At 41.3% G+C, this 19,731-nt stretch overlaps 1 protein-coding gene across 1 annotated transcript; it reads right to left on the bottom strand.

Moving 5' to 3' along the window:
• Window positions 1-23: 23 nt before the first annotated feature.
• gipc2 (GIPC PDZ domain containing family, member 2) lies at window positions 24-17,923 on the bottom strand. The gene is made up of 6 exons (XM_080468207.1): window positions 17,282-17,923; window positions 6,582-6,767; window positions 4,520-4,700; window positions 2,678-2,790; window positions 2,470-2,551; window positions 24-2,002 (listed from the first exon to the last, which is right to left on the bottom strand). The coding sequence occupies exons 1-6, from the start codon at window positions 17,558-17,560 to the stop codon at window positions 1,851-1,853; spliced, it is 993 nt and encodes a 330-aa protein (XP_080324333.1). The 5' UTR covers window positions 17,561-17,923; the 3' UTR covers window positions 24-1,850.
• Between the last annotated feature and the right edge of the window lie 1,808 nt (window positions 17,924-19,731).

The raw sequence follows: 19,731 nt of genomic DNA, 5'->3' as shown, positions 1-19,731 counted from the left end.
GCAATTCAAGACGCTGCGTCGTTTAAAACAGCATATCAAATTTTATTGCCTAAGCAACAACAGTGATCCCTTATGGTTTGTCAGACGACACACAACCTCTGCAAAGAGATGAGATGAATCAAGTCGTTCTTAATCTCAGTCCAACAGTCAGTGCAGGTATTTAAGACATCGGATTGTTATTGATCTTGTTCATCCTTCAGAAAGGCTTTTAACCCTTCAAAATCATCTTACAGCATTTGGATTTAAAGATCCCATGTTATGCAATTTCACCGAGGTGTCAGAGGCCCAATAACATTGTATTCAAAGTGTATTTCCCCAAATCCAGCCTTGGTCCTGAATTTAAGCCAGTCTAAAACACCCTCTACTGAGTTCTATTGAGAACAGGCTGTTTTCTCCTGGTTTCCCTGTTAACTGGTGTCCTTTGTTGCTGCTGATAGCAGATGTTGAAAACCCAACAGGAATCCGCAGCTGTCCTGACGAATGTCGTTTAACAGTGTCGTACCTTTGAGTCTTTTTTTAAATTTAATACATGTCGTTACTAGCAGCAACGAGGGATACTAAAGGAAGTCTGTCACCATCTAACAGGGAAACCAGTTCATCTAAAATGCCGGTGCAATGTGCTAATGTTTACGGTGGATTTATCGCCATGACTTGTATATAAGTGTATATTAGTGAGACAGAGCGCCACAACCAGAGGGAGTAGTTATTCCCCGCATGACATAATGGAGGCGAAAAATCTCTGAATCGCCTGCATGAGCTCACATTTGATAAAAAAGTGGAGCAAGTGAGGGAGATGACCGGCGTTCTTCACTTCTGGAGCCTCATACGTAGGCTGGATGTGGATAGAGGGGATTATAAAGGCAATTTTGCATAATATGGGACCTTTAATGATAAAATAAATTGTAAGACAAAGAGACAAAGAAATATTCAGTGTGCATATCTAAATATGTTTCAACTTATGACAATTTACAACTAAAAGATGAGAGACATCAGGAATGTGTGTGGTAAAATAGATCTTTCTCTGTGCTGTTCAGTGTGATAGATGAACAAATGGCTCAAGCAGAGAGTTAAAAACAAAAACATCACTAGCAACAGTGAACTTGGCCACAGCTAGAACATCTTTTAAACCACTTAAAGGAAATAAAAATGTTGCTGTAGAAAGGAGATATTGCTACAGTCCCTACAATTGCTCAAATTACACAATGCTGCTGCAAAATCCGCAGCTTGCTCCACATTGAAAAAAACAAAAAAAAAGCTATAAAAAGCTGTGATACATCTGTATATTCACAATTACACAGCCAGAAAATGTGATCAAAACTTGAGTGTTTTTGTTTTAGATTAAAGGTTGTGCACGTACCATTTCTAATAAGTGTGACCGTCCCCGTGTTGGCTACAGTTTGCTGTGACGGACAGGCAGACGGCATCATTAAGGTTTCATGAGAGAGCAGCTTCATCTGGCCCGAGTCCACAGCAGGTATACACAACAACATCTGGAATGAATCACCAACTCTTCAGCACGCTGGAGGAGAGACAAAACCGGGCTCCGAGTCTCATAGTTATCTCTGAGCAGAAAGGGCTGAAGACGGACTCGGCAGCTGAGAGCAAAGCTACGCCAAGAACAAAGTGATGGGAGGAACGCTGCTTCTTCCACCCCCGTCAGTGCTGCTTGAAGTTTGTCCAGTTGGCTTCTGAGGACAGGAAGAGGTGAATTGGAAGAATGTGTGTGTGTGTGTGTGTGTGTGTGTGTGTGTGTGTGTGTGTGTGTGTGTGTGTGTGTGTGTGTGTGTGTGTGTGTGTGTGTGTGTGTGTGGGAGTGGGAGAGGACAGCGGCAGCAGCAGGAGCGCAACGCTTAAAATCTTCCCTGCTTGGCGTCCCCGATGGCCCCCCACACGTCGAAGACGAACTCGTCGGGGAAGGCGAAGTCCCCGAGGGTCTCGTCTAGCGCCATGGCGAACTCGTCCGGGTTCTTCTTGTCGCGGCCGACCTCCACCATGGTGGCGGCTGCAGAGGGGAGAGCGGACGGTGAGAAACTTCCAACACGAGATTTCCATAAACAAGCTTTCTCCGCTGTTTGACGTGTTCCCAGCTCCCAACACAAACACTTTGATATTGCTAAATCCAATATTTCCACAGACTGCAGCCAGAGAAGCACAACACATTAATATTTTGCTTTTCTCCAGGAGGGATTGTGTTGGCAACATGATGTGAGTGAATCATGGAGTGCACGTAGAAAGAAGCACTGCCTGAACCTTTGATTTAACCTGGATATTGACCCAATCTCACCTTCTACTCCTCAGAAAACTAGAATCAAATTCATCTCTCTTACTGGAACACTAAAACTCTGCTTCTATGTGATGAAGCATCTCAATTTGTGCTGTTTATCAGTTATAGACCCAGTGGCAGCATGGAGGTTACATATCTGAGGTTGAAATTCCTCTGCTGATAGGTTCCCACTGTGGCTTCCTCACCCAGCTCCGTGTCTCTGATGCCCATGTAGCTCTCCAGAAGGTCGTCTACTTTCTTTACGGCTTTCTCCTCAAACTCTGTCGGCTGAAACAGACAAACGACATTCAACGTTAATCCTCGGTTGGAGTCCAGGTTTATTCCCGGCTCTAAATTGCCCGTCAGTGTGAACATGAGTGTGTGTGGTCTCCTGTCTCTCCGACCCGTACTCACCTCGTCCTCCACTGTAGCTGGACCTTTGGCGCGAAGCCTCAGCGTCCCCCTCCCCGTGCCCACCTTATTTTCACTGGCAGGTTTGGCGCCCTTGGACCTGGGCTCCAGCATTTCTGTCAACGAGATGATGGGAGTATTGGTGAAACGTTTATCCTGCACATAGAGCGTCACACAGTGTCATAGTGTCCCGCTGGTTTCATCAACCAGAAACTGTAACAAAGAGGTTTGGTTTCAAAAGGGAAACATTGGAATTCCATCCCACCAGACGACAGTAATTCAAGCATTTGTAAAGCAAAATGGGTATTTCTTCACAATACAAACAGTGACGGTAATGAACCTTTTTATTCCATCTTGTAAATCCCACATTATGGCGATAATTTAGCCTCTCAACAATCAGATTATACAATCAGGAATCTTGTTGAATTCAGCAGATTATCACTTGTATATATATATAAATCTTGAGAAATCTTTAAGATTGTTACAATTATGTAGACATCATAAAAACCCAACTTCAGTGAATAATGTGTTGATATGATAAACACTGACAACCCTGAAGACAATGAGTTTATTAGTTTAGACCAAGACCTCATTATTAAGAGACGGAATTATTACTTTACACAAATATTTAAGATGCACTTTATCTGGGCTTTTATCGAATTATCTTTTATCTAATATCGACCACAATTTTGTCATTTCACTGCTTTATTCTCCTTGATGGCCTTTTCATATCATTCATATATTTAATTTTACATTAGTGTTTTAACCAGTTTTATATGTCTTTTGCCTTTGTTACATTCTATTTAGGCATTTGTATTCTTAAAGATATTTCTAAATTCTGTTTTAATCTGATCATCCCCATTAGAAATCTCTAATGTATTGCTATTATTGTCTTTTTTCCTATTATGACTTTGTCAAACCACTGAGATATAGTGACGTACATGAAACATTTGATTTATTAATACACTAACTTATTAAACGTAACCTTTCTAAAGCACTGAAAGTATCTCGTGGATGTTTGGAGGCTGGATAGAGAAGCCAAGACATTGCAAAAAGGATATAAACTAAGCAGAAAAAGGATGGAACTTTCTGAGTTTTAACAAATCTTGGCAATCCATCTTATAGTGCTGGACAGCTTGAATTATTTCCTATTTAAATGGTTTTACGATGGCTCTACTGACACGTCCTTAGTTAATGACATGTCTCATATATTCTGATTTAAATCTTCCAAAAAAAAAAGCTAACAAAAAAAAAAAAGATCAAGCTAATGTTTCATGGGTTCAAACCACATATATTCAGCACTGTTGCTCATCCCACAAATGCATGTTCCTTATCAATGCAACAACATTTGAAAGAGGAAAAAGCAGCACAAGGAGAAAATGTCCTTAAGGTCTGTGCTGCTCGTTTTAGCCGACCTGCAGTAAAACATCTGATTGTTTACGAACAAGGCCAACAGCAGGCAGTGTGGACAGACACACAGAGCGGCTCCCTCAGTGTAAAGTTTGGCTAAGATTATATAAACACAGACAGACCGAACCTGTAGAAAAACTGAAAGATCTCCAAAACGTTGGAACGACCCACCTGTCAAGTAGTTAAAAAAGAAACTGAGAAGAGAACCGGTAGTGCTTCAAAACATCAGCGGTAGTCAAACCAAATATTGATTTCACAGTTTCCTTTTCTTCTTGCTGCTACTGTGATGAAGTTCACTGATGATTGCAAACGACTCATAGTATTGTTTACAAAACTCTTTCTTATACGCTGGCACTCATACATGCTGGTTATGTAACGTATCGATGTGTGCATCTTTGATTCGGTGAGCGCGTCGCCTACGCCCTTCTTACTCACCAAAAGCCTTCATGGGCTCCACCAGTTTGAGGGTGAAGTTCTTGTCTCTGGGCAGCTCCTTCAGCATGCGGGCCACCTCGTAGTGCCGCGTCCCCACGATGTTACGCCCGTTGATGCACTCTATGTGGTCGCCCACGCACACCACTTTCACGCCGTCCACGATGCTGCCCTCTTTGATACGCTGACGGAAAGAAGAGGTCAGGGTCAAATATTACAAGACAATACTGGGCCAGGATGTTTATTAAAAAAGGAAAACAATTTGTGCCTCAATCCCTGCTTGTGTCCACTTTTGCCGGCTGACCCTTCATATCTCATGTCCTCATGGGAAATCGAAATTGGCTGCTTGAGGGTAGAAGTTGTAAAATACAACTAGGATTGTTTCAATAGTTAATAGTGTGGATTTCTTTGAAGGTAAGTATTGGTCTATTTATCGTGGTGCCCTCACCACCGACTGGACGCCCATCTTGTTCCACGCTGTACAGCAGGAGAGCAATTTAGTGTGTTTGTATTCGCTGTAGCTGGTTTCACTCCAACACATGCAAACTGATGTCACTGTAGGTACAAAACTGGAAGTTTCTACAGGAGAAATCTTTAATCGTTTCGATGAAAACATTTTTATGGAAGTTTTAGGGGTCGGCAAGTAATTAATGAAATGAAAGCAAGTCAATAAAGGCATTTGTTCATGTTCTTTTGCTATTGTTATTACTATCCACTTGCAGCTACAGCAATGCAAATGTCCAGATTGTCGGACAAATAAAGAATTATCTTTACATCAATCTGCTTGATATTGGATTTTTGAGCGTCATGATAACGATATGATTGATGATTAATACAAACATGTATGTAGCTGATGTTAATGTGTCCTTTTTAATAGTGTTAGTTGTGATTTACATCAGTTGTGACTGGACCTTTTTCTATTTTTACTTCATTTATGTACGTCTGCAGTTCAAACCAGCAGCATTTCACAGGAGAGGAGCCGTTTGTTGACGTTTCTTTTTCCAATTATGACTGATTTCATGGAAGAGTGAATAAAAGTGATTATTTCTCAAAAGCTTAAGAAAAAAACAAAAGAAATAACATTTCAGATGGAAAAACATCCACTGCCGATGTCCTGTGTGGGACTGGGAGCTTTTGAACCATATTTCTCTCAGTTTTCACTCCACAGACACATTTCAAACCAATCCAGGTCATTTCAACATATTATCACAGTTTGAATGCTGCTACACCTTTCACACTTAGTGCACAGTGGTGTACAGTGGACTGTAAAATAAGCACCACGTGTGTCCACACATGAGTGGAAAGTTGTGTTTGGACTGTATGAGATAACTTTCCAAACATGAAAGGTTAAACCGAATGAATAAATTGAAGCTGATCCGTCTGACACATCTTTAAACAGTTCTCACATTACCGCTGCACCGCCACACTGTGAGGCTGCAGTGCTGCTGCACCATCACATGATGGCACATATGAGCAGCTTGAGCAACACTGGTGGGACCAGATAAGCCGATTAGGTCGGGATCCATCGACACCAGCAGCAAACTGAAGAGAATTCTGATTTTCACAGTGAGAAAGGTTTGTCAAGTTACGTTAAAGTCGGCAGGAGTGATCAGAAGCTGGGTGAGTGCAGTCAGGACGGATGAATGAATAAATGTCAAAGAACAATAAAAAGAGACATTATCGTCCCCCGACATGGACATTAACACTATAACATAGTCATTCAAATATATTTTCATTTTATTTATTTTTGCACCGCCAGCTTGAGCTGAAAATGTTTTTTAAACTCCTGAGGTGGGAACCGCCGTTGTTTACGTCATATATTGTTATTCTATTGTATATACAGACAATATATAACTTATAGTGTATTGTACATTTGTACAAATTGTTCTTTTTGATATTTCTGCTGATTTTGTTTCTTTCTCCAACGTCAGCAATAGTCACATTCATGTGATATAAAACTATACCGAGCCTCATCGTGTCCACAACCGATGTATTAATGTTTCACGTCTCGTTTCTTGACACCAGTGTGAATACTGACGAGTTGAGAAGGGACGGCCGTTCTCACCTTGATAAAAGCGTAGCCGGCTCCGTTGTCAGTGATGGTGAGACCCAGAGCGTCCTCGTTTTTATACACCTCGATCTCCTTCTTGAGCCCTTTGATGTGAGCGAAGATGAAGTCCTCCAGGCCGATCTGGCCCCCCAGCAGTTTGTCCATGTCGATCTTGTGGGTGTTGAGAGTGCAGAATAGGATCTGAATTACCAAAGGAAAAAAAAAAGAAAAAGACACACAAGGTGAAGTTCATCAGAAACATTTTACATCACAAAGTAATTCCGGAGGAAAACCCACTGGAACACACTTTGTATTTGCGATACACACTCAAAAAATAAACAATGATTCAATATTTAAAACTGAGTCAGATTCAGGAGTTAAAGTAGATATTGGTGTTCTGCGTCACTATGCTAAATGCAGGACTCGTTGTGGGGGGCTCTTGTCTTTATTGCAGCGGTTCAGTTATGCCCTCTTCAGCCCCACGGGGTCAGCAGCGGCTGGCCCTTCGTTTGAAATGAAGTGGCCTATCCTCCTGTGCCAGAAATGTGGCAATCACACCTTCATCTGGCTTCACACTGTGTCTTTCCAGGTTGGAGACATGGAAATGTGATCATCGGGAACACGATACATGAGTGACCTGTTTAATAGCTCTTCAAATGGAGACCGGAGTCCGGCAGGACAAGTCCAGGGTTCCTGAATCATGTTTTTGACTCTGGACTGACCGTGAAGCCAGTTCACATTCAGTCGCTGACTTCCAGCTTTCACAGGGAGGAATTGATTTGCTCTGGTTCATCAGAGAGATGACCTTTATGCACCAATCAGTGAGGCCTACCTTGTTTGGGCCTCTTTTTCTCCCCCCTGTGTACCGACGAGCGTTCGTCTCACACTAACACACAAGCTGACACGGCCTCGTTCGTTGCCTTGGGTTACCAGACTATAAAAGACCTGGATTAGAATGGAGGGAGGCCACTGGAGGAGAAGGCAGAGAGAGAAACTGTGCTAAAAGAACGGTGTGCTGTAACTGAATTGATGGTGCGCTCTCTCTCTCTCTTTTTCCATAACAGACGCCCCCTCCCTCTGCCTCCACCCATGCCAGTGCGTTACCCAAGAGCAGGTGGGAGGAACAGCAGCAGACGCCTACAAGTGGTTACCAAGGCTGCCGACAGTATTAAGCAGTTTCTTTTCGAGGCACGCAGCTCTGCTCCCGCTGAGCTGTGTGCGTGCACCGGGCCGCGGCAAGCGGCATCACAGCCAGCACAAGGCCGCGGCACCACCTCAACTCACAAGAACAGATACTACACCGCCCACGGCCTGTGTCACACTGACCAGAACCCTGATAATCACGTGGAGAAAAAAAGGGCAAGTCAGAAGAGAAACACTCCAATCTGCTCAGTGTCAACCCAAGCAGTGACTCAAGCACCGGAGCGAGAGAATCAAAAACACCAGAGAACAAAAAACACAATATAGCTGACTAATTTCAGTTTGACAACCAACAGATACACAAGTTTGTAGAAATGCAGAAATGCAGAAATTATTCAAGTCACGACTCTGGTTCGTAGGAAACCGAGTCAGGGTGTCACATGTTCTTTTGACAGTAATTAAGCACGGCTTGTAATTAATTTAAAAAAAAAAAACTTAAGTTTACATGAATACAAAATGCACAGTGTCGTCTGTAAAAAAGTAAGAATTTTAAAATCTCAGATTTTTATACACATAACGGTCAAGAACAAGGTCCTACAATTTAGAAGATTTGAGGCGAGTGGCCCATTTAGCCCTCACTCGTGACGTTTGCATGTTCTTCCTGTGCCTATGTGGTGTTAGATTTAAACTACAGTCCTATAATGGGTTACCTCAGGGGTATCAAACATAAGGTCCGTGGGCAAAAACCGGCCTGCAAGAGGCTCCAATCCAGCTCGCCACACCACCAAGCAAATTGTAGGAATTTCAAAGAAAACAATGATTTTTCAAAAACACGTTTCTTAAGAGTAGTGGACATAACTCAACACTGAGACTCAAGCTGAGATAGCAGTAATGCTGCCATGGAAGCGAGCCGCCTCGTTGCTATCAAACTAGCCTCAAAACCAGGTTGTCAGCAAAATGTAAAAGTTTAAATGTAAAGGCATTATGGCACTATCTAACTTTACACTCTTTAGCCTTGTGATTGAATATTATCCTGAGCTTGATAAAAGCATTATAATAGTCGTCTGACATGGTTTTCAGCTTACATTAACTGTATGTAAATTATGTAATTTAAAAGTAGGGACATGTGGGATATCAGACCTCCACCTCGTAACACTATATCCAGCTGCTTCACAATGAAATATCCAATTACAATATTTCTCATCATTTCACTGAAGCAACACATATCTTGTTCTGATGTTGTCATCGGTACAGAGAGTTCCTGTAACTCCCAAAATTGCCTACAACACAACAAAAAGATTCAAGAAGGGATCTGAAGAGGCATTTGATAAAGTTGTAATTTTGATAGTCATTGAATTTCTTTTTCCACCTCCAAATGTCTCCATACGACTCAGCAGCGAGACGAGAGATCATGACTCCTGCCTCTGCAGAAAGGTGAGCTGAGATAAATACAGCGTTTAATTAGACTGCCCTCTGACATACCCCATGCTGTCAAACTCTGAAAACCTGTTTCTTCCTATTTAAAGCCTCTTCAACTGGAACTTTAATGGCAGAAAAAAAGGTCAATACAGTTAAAGAGGCCGAAATGGGACATGCAGTATGCAACGGTTTAACAAGCTGCTGCGTTATGTTTCCTGGTTCTATTCTTGTCTGTATTATTTAACAGGGAGTGCTGATGTAAGCTGTGTGTCGTGGTAAAATCATACGCATCAGCAGTTGAACCTTTGCAATCATTCACCAAACTGCGGATCTGAGATTCCTCAAGGTGACAATGATGATTAGGGCTTTCATAAAAGTGACTCAGAAAGAGGAAGACTAGATATTTCCAACAAATTTCCAAGATATCGCACAAGATCGCATCAAGTCACTATTAAAAGGCATGGGAAAAGAAAAAAAATGTTAACGACCATACGGATGCACATAAAGGCTATGAAACAGGAAATACTCCAGGTAAATATGGAGTAAAAATATTTATTGTGCCAACTTCACTTTAATTATTGACTAAATGATCTGTGACAATTGATTCTGTGACAATTAAAACCAATATGAACAGTGAATATCATTTAAAAGCACAATATTTATGAAAACATCTACATAGATTGCGTTCATTTACCACAGAGTAGTTTACATTCATGAGAAATACAAAATGTTTCACATGAAATGACAACAGAAACCTTGGATAAGTTTTAACTCAGACATCTAATCATCAAGACTTCCTAAAACACAGCTGTGGTGATTTAAAGTAAACCAGGCTGAACCCGAGTTTTCTCATCCCGTAACATAGTATTGTTTCATCAAATGTCTGATAAAGATTCATCCTGCTTGAGAGCACTCGCATACTGAAAAATATCAAAAGACTGTATTTACATTCATCTTATTTGTTGAAGGAGGGGCTGGGATGAGGTTACGTGAACGCACACGTCACGTCTTAACAAATATTAGTTTTCGTCACACCGATGGTCTCGGGACACCGAACGAAAACTCCAGCTGCTCCCGAAAACCTTTGTGTGTTGACCGAGGCATTGCCATGGCAACCCCCCATCATGACTGGCACTCACACGCGCTTCTTTGCATTTTACTAACGCTTCGTTTGTGTCACGTGTTTTGGACATGCAGGGAGAGACGATGCTTATTTACATGCTCGAGCACGTTGGATGGTAACATGACACCGGATATTTTCAGAACACGTTATTAGACGGCAAAGTAATGCAGGACAATAACCAATTTAACTGGATAATATTGTGAAATAATAAATGAGTAGTTACTTACCGTATGAAGCGAGTTAATCAATAGACATGTGATCAATGGGTAAAGAGTTAAACAGAAATTAGTTGATTCTTTTTAACAATAGTGACTGATAGTAAAAAACCATTAAAGAATAAAAAGAAACTTAAATATTTGCCAATAAGTTTGCTCTTTTTGTAAATTGCCACATTTGTTCTGCATTAAACAAACTCCTGATATTATATATTTGTAACGTATCAAATAGTGAGAAGCTACAATATAATAAAATGCATTTCACTTCTGCACCAAACATTTATCTATTTATCTGACATGCGCACAGAGTTTATGGTATTGTCGTGCTTCTTGTTTTGGTTTTGGAATGATTTGTAGAATTGGTACAAATTAATGGTTCATTTTATTCCCTGTGTGAAAAAGCCCAGTACAAGAGCTCAACTAACTCCTGTAAGCTTTGTGAATGTCGAACAGGTGGCTGAGCTGTTGTCCTGCATACTGATTAAAATGGAGAGGCTAAGATCTGAAGTGCCCTAAAGAGGATCTGAATACAAAAGGTGTCTGGAAGCAGTCTCTTGTGATCATGTCATGAGAGACTGCATTTATTCTTGGCATAATGGCAATAAAACTGACAAATCCAGGTACAGATCAAGATAGGATTACGTCATTTGAACTATGAGACGCGTAGGACTGAGTAACATAATTCTGTATCTGCCTTGAACTTTTTTTATTTTTTAATTACCAACGTTTATGAAGTGAGTGCGGGAGCTTAGCGAGCACAAACACCAGACTCAAGCCTCGTCAAATAAGATTGTTTCACCTAATCCTCACCACCCGATTAGGCAATATCTGGCTGCGTATGTGGAGCCAAAGGCTACCTGGAACATGTTGGCTAGAAACCACAGGTGTGTGTTGCACGACCACAACATGGGACATTCAAAGTTGCAGGCAAATACGGGCAAAGTCACGGGGCCACACCTCGAGCTCGACAGCTGTGGGGCCAAGAGGCAGACTTTGACCTGGGCTGAAAGATCTCACACTTTATCGAGTCTGATATCACACGCAGATCCCGGTGGCTCAGATAACAGACTGGACAGAGTTTACATAATATGTGTGTCACTACACTGTGAGCTCTTTCAGTACTGCGGCTGGTCTTGAAATCGAGATTCAAGTTAAATGACATGTTCTTTGGTGCTTTCAAACAATTGAGAGAACAACTGAGAGGAAAGTACACCAGTTTTTAGTGTCGCGTGTCACTTTGTTCCGTGTTGTTTGGGCGTTTAGCTCAATGAGTTTAGTGGAGAACGAAGTGTTTATGCACTACAGACACCGAGACGCAGTTTAATCCTCCGCAAATGTGAATTCTTCATAAAGAACAGAACTGAGCAGGTATTTCTACGGGAGTCGCACCAGGATCAATTGCAGTGAATGGAAGGAACACAACATTATTTTTCAATCCAACCATTAGAAGGCAGTTTGGTTTCAGGTGCAAAGTATCATCCTGTATTTTCTCTATGCCTGTAACTAGTTGCAAGTTGTTGCAGCTCAGTGAGCTACATATTTCTCTCCTGTGCTTTCACAGCGGCTCTGGAGAAGAGGATAACAGCTCCCTGGGGCACAACCTTAAAAACACTCTAAATTCACGAATGAAATGTCAAAACAAAATGGAGCAAAATCTGAGCAGAAATCCAGCAGAACACAAAAATGGTCACATCCAGGAGAAAATATCTAGTTTTTCTGGCAATATGTTGAATTTAGTTATCATTATTGTAGTAATATATGCACAAAAGTAGTAAACTCCACTAATTGTCTAATACTGATAAACCTTATATTTGAGATCTAAACTATATTTCACTATCATCTGTTTTTTTTTTTTTTTTATAATTCATGCAGGGCTGTCTGCTCTTATTTAAAGCTCAGACTCTTTATGACAGCTAAAAACAGATGGTACATTCATCTGATGCTCAGCGGGAAATTATCCTTTTCACAGAATTCAGAATACCAACTGCATTTGACAGTTAAGTATTAATAAATACATCAAAGCACTCAATTCTTCATAAAATACATTTGAATATCTTAAATGGGTGAGCAGGAAAAGTCTGCTGAACTATAAAGGAAGGGAGATGAGTCGGATGTGAAATCTTTGATTACATTTTCAAGGGAAAATGCAACATTTCCGTTGTGTTTTGGTGGCCATTTACATGCCAATGGCGCTCGGAGCCACTGAAAACAGCACCCGAGTTGTAACTTTTTGAAAACTCTCCGACTCCGTGTAAACAAGAGTTTACCTCGGTCAGTCAGCCTCATCAAATTGTTTGCTGAATGCATCGCTTGGAGGAGTAAATCCGACTTTTAGAATTTTGGTGAAATTTCAATTAACACAAGTTGGAAGCTGACTTTGACTGTACTGTTGGTGTCCTTTTCCTGTAGGGCTTTTCCTCTTTATTGATCAGCAGACGCTCTCTCATCTCTGTGTTTGGTCATTTCAATGCCATTTTTCCACAGTTTTTAAAATAGTCTGCACACTCCTTAGGCGTGGCATTGTTTCTATTGATATCAGGTACACGGGCAGTATAATTATGTTTTGAACGTGATAGAAGCAGGTCAGAATTTACTACATCAACATGCCTGGTTGAACTCCTACTGGACAAACAAGGGTGTTACCACTTCAGTGTCCTGCTGTTAATGCTGCTAACCATTAATGCAGCTTTTAATATTCTGTGATTGTAGTGAGACCTGTTAAGGTGTGTGGTTAGGAGAGAGTGGCGCTGTATAAAAGGCCGAAGGCTGAGCTGGAGAGGGCAGAGATGAAGAACCGAGAAGGCTTTCATGATCAGAGAGAGAGAGAACGAAAGTTGAGCAAATCAGAGGTTGGTGGTTTTGACATGTGCGGAGCTGAGATAGTGGACAGGCTGGAAAAAGAAAGAGTAGATGCAGTGAAGGAGGACAAGGAGATGGTCGGTGTAACTGTCGAGGAGGCAGATGATCTGCCGAACCAAAGCACAAAGAGGTTTTTATAAAAAAGGAAAAAAAAGTTGTTTTTGCAAAATAAGACCAAGAAGAACAAATACTAGAATTTAAAGATGATTTAATAAAACATTTACACTGGTCAAATGTTTGTCTTTTATGTATCTGATTATCACTCAAAAACCCAATTTTTTTTGCTCAGTGTCAATGCCAGGCTGTTATCTGTATACATTTCTTATTATCTAAATAATGCCAAAACATTAAGTCTTTCAGCGCAGTAGATTTCATATGAACCACTGCTGTTCTGACTGACGGACTAACTAACATTGGTATAAATTGCAATAACTTACACACGATATATAAAAGTTATCTTTACCGGTTTCACCAAGTTGAGCATCCTGCATTTAGATTGAAAACATTTTTTTTTTTAAATTATAAATATAGCTCTTTAAAGCCAAACTGGGCTGAAAAATCTGACAATCCAGTGATACTGAAATGGTTATATACTGTTCAGCTAATAATAAAAACTATACTAATCCTGGAATGAGCCAACACATTCATTATCAGTCAGGGTTTATCTATATAGTGGACACATTGAAGAAGAAAAATAATAATTTGTGCATATAGAGCAAAAGGAAGTAACGTATCACAGTCATAATGAAATGTTAAAAATAGCCAGACGTTAAAAGTTTGAAAATAGTTCCTCACGCACACGTGAAAAGCAGCACCTGTGCTTGGAACCTGCTCAGAAACCAACAGTGCTGCTATCTTTTGTCCGGCGGGGAGGAGGCCCGGGGCAGAGCTGCTGCCGCCCCCCCCCTCCCCCAGTGTCCTCGGGGACGTCTCTGGCTTTGGTTTGGACAAGTTATCTGGTTGGATTTGAGGCTGTGCCCACTGAACCGGACGTGAGGGACTTCCTGAGGTAGAAACTGTGGATTCCGACAGCTAACACTGGCACATCACTCACAGGGTCTTTGTCTTCGATTATCTGTGCCACAGCTCTGAATGAGCTACTGTACTGCGTATGCACACACTGCCAATGAGACTGGAGCTGAAACAACTAGCTGATTGATCACTAAGTCCTTTCGCGAGTAAATATGCCAAGAATGCACTCATTCTAGTTTCTCACACATGATTAGCAGCTTGTTTTCTGTCTGACTTATTCTGTTTTACGACAACAAAACAATCAGTAATTAGAATATCTGCTAGTTACAGCATAATCACTTAACAGGACAGTTTTAAATGTTGACATTTTGGCTCCTCTGCATGGCTTCCAAACATAAACAGGAAAAAAATCTTTTTCTCTCAGTGTCACCACAACAAACACTGGTGATATTCTTTATTGATCTTTATCCTTGAGATTTTCTTCTTCCTGTTGGGAGTGGAAATCACAAAACAAGCCGCAGGACAGGACAATAAAACAACAAAAAACATCCTAAATCCAATCCTTCCCCAACTGCTGCTGCACTGCCGCTGCCATTAAAAGAAACATGCTTGAAAGATAAATACCCACATTAGAGTCTCATCAATGGTATTTCCTGTCATCAAGCAGCTCACTCTGATCATACGTCTACGATTAAACAACAAGTCGCTGTAAATCAAAGCACCTCAGTCTTTCTTTACAATTATTCCTCCTGTCGAACTTTCTCTCCGAGCTTCAAAAGGAGGGAGTGGGGCAGTTGGGGGAGGTGGGGGGCTGGATAACTTGCATGCTTACTCTGACAAAAGCCAAACATGCCACTCACTCTTTCCTTTGAAAGGAAGAGCTCAAACAGTTTCGTTTAAGAGGACCTGCTTTTGTTTTCAGGCCCTTCACATGCAGCTTTTGTGCTTGCTTCCGCAGAGAAGTCAGTCAGACATGATGAACTGTATCTGAGAATAGACGCACATTAATTTGGCCCTGACTGCATTAGAGAGATAAGGCGCAGATCTTTCTTGGTCTTACACAGCTTAAGATAGTTTGACTGACTTAACCTTTTAATGGCCACAACCAGACTGTCCCCCCAGTGAAACCACTTATAAGACCGTTTAATCTTCACCTTTACTGGAACCAGCATTACAGCCAGAGTGTGCTTCAGCTGTTCCTGTCTGCACGATTGAGTGATTTGCATGTTTGATTTGGCACAAGTTTTACGCCGGATGTCCTCCCTCACAAAAGGTGCTCAGGATTTTGCAAAAAAAAAAAAAAAAACACGGCGGTGACCTGGAGGCAGCTGGGTTGAAAGCAGCAAATGTCTGGTTAACATCACATTTGAAAACGTGCAATTCTAAGTAAATATACCTTAATTAACTACTCACTCTGAATGAAATCGTTATAATCATTTTATACACAAAAATTTAACTTACTGTGACAAATATTTGAATCCTTTTTTATTCATTTCAGTTATTGCCAAATTCTGTTCCTATTCATTTGAAAACCTTTGCTATTTTAGTGTTATTCACAGAGTTCACAAAACATAAGTAATTCTCACTAAATCACTAATCAGCGTTGGAAATATTAGTCATTTAAACCAGTTACTGCTTTGTTCGCGCATAAGGCTGCCTAACTGTTATGCAGCCTCCGGCCACTAGTCGGTGCTACAGAGTCCACATGAAAAAGACCCTCTCCCCGCAGAGGTGCAGAAAAGTACAGTTTTAAAATAACGCAGTGGAAAGATGAAGAGCGTGGAGGGTCGTACGTTGGGCATCTCAAGCGTTTGGATATTAACCTGAACAAAGCCACAGCTTCCACTGCTCGTAGCGTCAGTCACACTCATGCCAATTGGCCATTGTTTACACTATGATTAATCTAGTGTGAAAAGAAAATGCAGCTCTTCTCAGATCTGCTCCCACTTAACGATATTGAAGATAAAAGGCTTCAGGAAGTTAATGGATTTCATTCAGCATGAATGCCCCACGCTAATTTTGAAGTGTATATTTAAAGTCTTGGAAGTAAATCAAGCAGTTTTTATTTGCTTTTGTTATTATTTCTATTGTTGAATGAGGAGCTGAGAAAATGAATATCCCGTATTCATTACGTATGTATTTATTCATCTTTCTTATTATGATTTAAAGACTATGGAGAGCCACTAAATATTTTGGTTTTCATTTATTTGTTCTATCTCTTCACAGACAGGTAAAAGATGGAATTGAGTGTTTGTTTTCACCTCAATGTTTAGACCTCAGCTTCTGAAAACGAATATATCCGTTTAAAGTTTAAAAGGCTAAATATTTGTATGTAATTTGTGTTTATGTAAATGATCAATATGTACATTTACAGCAGCCAAGAAAGGATTACGGAACAGACCCATCAGGCACATGCAAGGTCCCCCAAGTGTCACAAAATGTGAAAAGAAAGTGATTGCAAGAGAAGGAAACAACCATAAAAATATAGAAATAGGGACATTACGGAAAACATGATTCCTTCAAATGAAATGACCTTAAGTCAGTACACACACTACAATAGGGGCGGAGGCACAGGGATACACCATATGGGCAAAAACTTTGAAAAACTTACACAAGGAGACCAGAAAGTTGCATACAATACCAAGTAAAAAAATTAATGACTTAAAACCTTGCCAAATTCAATGAAAGAACACAAAAATACAAGTAGATGACCCAAAAGGTGAACATAACCCAGGATTGCAAAATCGCATAAACCATCTAGCCAGAGGTGCACAATAGTTTCAAGACGTATCGTGACAACAAAAGAGTTAAAGAATTAAGATCTTAATGTTCAGTTTCACATAAAACCAGAGGAAAAACCCTTACATGAGTTTGTTAAAGTTTACTTCACGGACTCTCTGTAAAAAGCAGCGTTAACGCACGAAAGCGACCCGAACTATTTGTTTGTTTATGTCTACTTCCGCTCCAATCAACAGGTGCGCTCTTACCTCCGGGGCGCTGATGTTGAATGCCTCCGCTATCTTCCCGTACAGCTCCTTGACGTTGGTGAAGCCCTCGATCCTCCCGGTGGGGCTGCCGTGCGCCAGCTGCGTGTGGAACACCAGCTTGGGCCGCAGGTTGGCAGGTGGAGGCGGGAGCCCGGCGGCTCCATTCGCGGAGGATTTACCGAAGCTCCCGGCACCTGCGTGTCCGCCGCTCACCTCCTCATTATCCACCAAATGCTCCTTCGTCGCCTTGTTTTTCTTCCTCCACGGTCCCAGCGGCATTCTGTCTTCTTGTTGTTATTGTTCTTCGACGTGTGTGTGGAGGGGGAAGGTCCGAGCCGCCGCTAGAACATTGAAGTAGCTAACCTGTTGGAGCCCGGCGGTCGGTCGGTGCAGGAGTCCGTATTTACTTCCTCCTTCTCTCTGTCCTCCTCCTCTTCCTCCTCCCTTCTCGGTCCCCGTGGCTCCCCCGCTCACCTGTGCTCGGCCGAACTTTGTTCCTCGGCCCTCTCCCGGCCGATAAACGCTGTAAATATTCAACAGGTGAAGAGGGAGGACTGAGTGGATAAACCCCGGGACAACCTGCGTGCCGCCCCGGTGCTCGGCTGGCTAACAATAGCTGCTCTGTTTGTCTGTCAGCGTGTCGGGGGACGCAGGCGCAGTGGGGCGGCCCGGAGCCCGGCGGAGGCCCCGCCGAGGGCCCGGTGCACCTGTGCTCCTCAACCGGGGGACCGACACTTTAAAACAATTACTCAGGCTCTTGCGCTTCCAAACACTCGCAGCAGCTAAATGGAGGGATAATGAAGACTTTGTTCAATCCCACAAGTGATAATAAGACTATGACCTCTAATGTACTTTGTATTGGATATGATTAATCTGTCATGTTTGTTATTGTGCTCCCTCCTTATTTCATGCATTGATCTGTAAGAGATTCAAATGTTTAACAGAAAATTAATTGAATCATAAATTAAATGCATTATTATTATTATTATTATTATTATTGTCTATCCTTCTGTCATCCTTCCATCATCCATCCGTCCCTCCATCCATCCATCATCCATCTGTCCCTTAGTTCGTTCATCCATCTGTACCACCATCCGTCCATCTGTTCATCATCCATTCATCCATCATCCATCCATCCATCCATTTCCACTTTCACCTCATACCAAGAAGATCCTCAGTTCACCATGTGTGTTTACTCCTACAATCCAAAAACCTGCATTTGAAGCAAACTAAAATGAACCTTAGCTGTGACTGACTTTGTGTGATTGTCCGTTTCTCTTTGTTTGACCGGTGATCGGTCCAGGGTGTAGACTGTCTTCCCTCAGTCAGCTGAGATCTATTGGTATAGAAGCTGGACGGATGGATCAATATGAAACATCTGCACAGACGTACAAATGCCTCTTTGTCTTACTTGTTGTTTTGATGCGATTTGTGTTTATTTTGCCTGTTTTTGTTCAACGTGTTCATTTTACGATTGTTTTACCATCTTTTTTTTTCTCATGTTTTATTTCTCTGGTTTTATTTTGTGGTCCTTTTCAGGAATCCTAACCTGGACGAGACACTGGCTTTCTCTGAAAATCAGTAGCTTGTTCAGTGTGAACTATGTCTAGATATAATGATAGAGAACTAAAGTTAAAGACATTGACTTCAGTGTCATGCTCAGGCAATGCTGCATTAACAGTTATTGATTCAGTATCGGCATATTTATTAGATATTGAGTTGAAATCATGCATTATATTATGATATATTAAGGTAAAAGTAAACAACAATCAAGGATAAGTATCCATCCAGTAAGACCTGACAAGAGTTTTTTTTAATGTTTGTCTATAAAACTAGGTAAAATGCTTCTTAGATGTTCTGTAATAAGTTAATAAAGTCTCATGATTTACCAATACTTAAGTAGCATCACCCTTTTGAAATTGACATTGTTTTTATAAACCAAGATTGCATTCACTGAATTTAGATGCACATATACTGATTAATATTAAACATAATACTGGGAATAAAAGCTAAATAAAAGGTAAAGCTCCATAAGCTTTAACTGAGCTCTTTTGCCTGTGGTAATAATTTTACCAGCAGGCACTGACAGAACCTGCAGCAGATAAGTTTTTTGTAACAAAGCCCAAATGTTTCTAATTTTTCAACCAGTTTTACAATGGTTTAATCCAGACGGGATTGTTTGGTGGTAAGCTCCCACACTGAGCAGGAGCAGGTGTGTTTACTCTCCTCCCTCCCTGGATGATGGTGATTCATCATTTGAACAAATCTCTAACACATGCTCACGAGCACGCGAGTGACGCAGGAACAGATGAGCTATTTGGTACAAATTTTTGTCTGTACAATACATAGATACTGTGCCCAGAAAGATACGCTACTCGGGCTTTTATTACGTGCTTCAATAAAGCCCAGCTGCAGCCAAGAGGCCCTCCCTCTGTCTGACATCTCCTTGC

The sequence above is a fragment of the Lipophrys pholis genome (assembly GCF_963383615.2).
Source record: "Lipophrys pholis genome assembly, chromosome: 1".
NCBI lineage: Eukaryota > Metazoa > Chordata > Actinopteri > Blenniiformes > Blenniidae > Lipophrys > Lipophrys pholis.
Note: the sequence above shows the minus strand (reverse complement) of the source record. Positions and strands in the feature narration are given on the sequence as shown.

Bases quoted from the DNA above. Each gene is read 5' to 3' on its own strand.
- gipc2 (XM_080468207.1), bottom strand. From the start codon at position 17,560: ATGCCGCTGGGACCGTGGAGGAAGAAAAACAAGGCGACGAAGGAGCAT. The intron at 2,791-4,519 runs GTGAGTAAGAAG...TCTCGTTGACAG, and splicing joins GGAGCCCATGAAGGCTTTTG to AAATGCTGGAGCCCAGGTCC. The intron at 2,003-2,469 runs GTGAGGAAGCCA...TCCCCTCTGCAG, and splicing joins CATCAGAGACACGGAGCTGG to CCGCCACCATGGTGGAGGTC.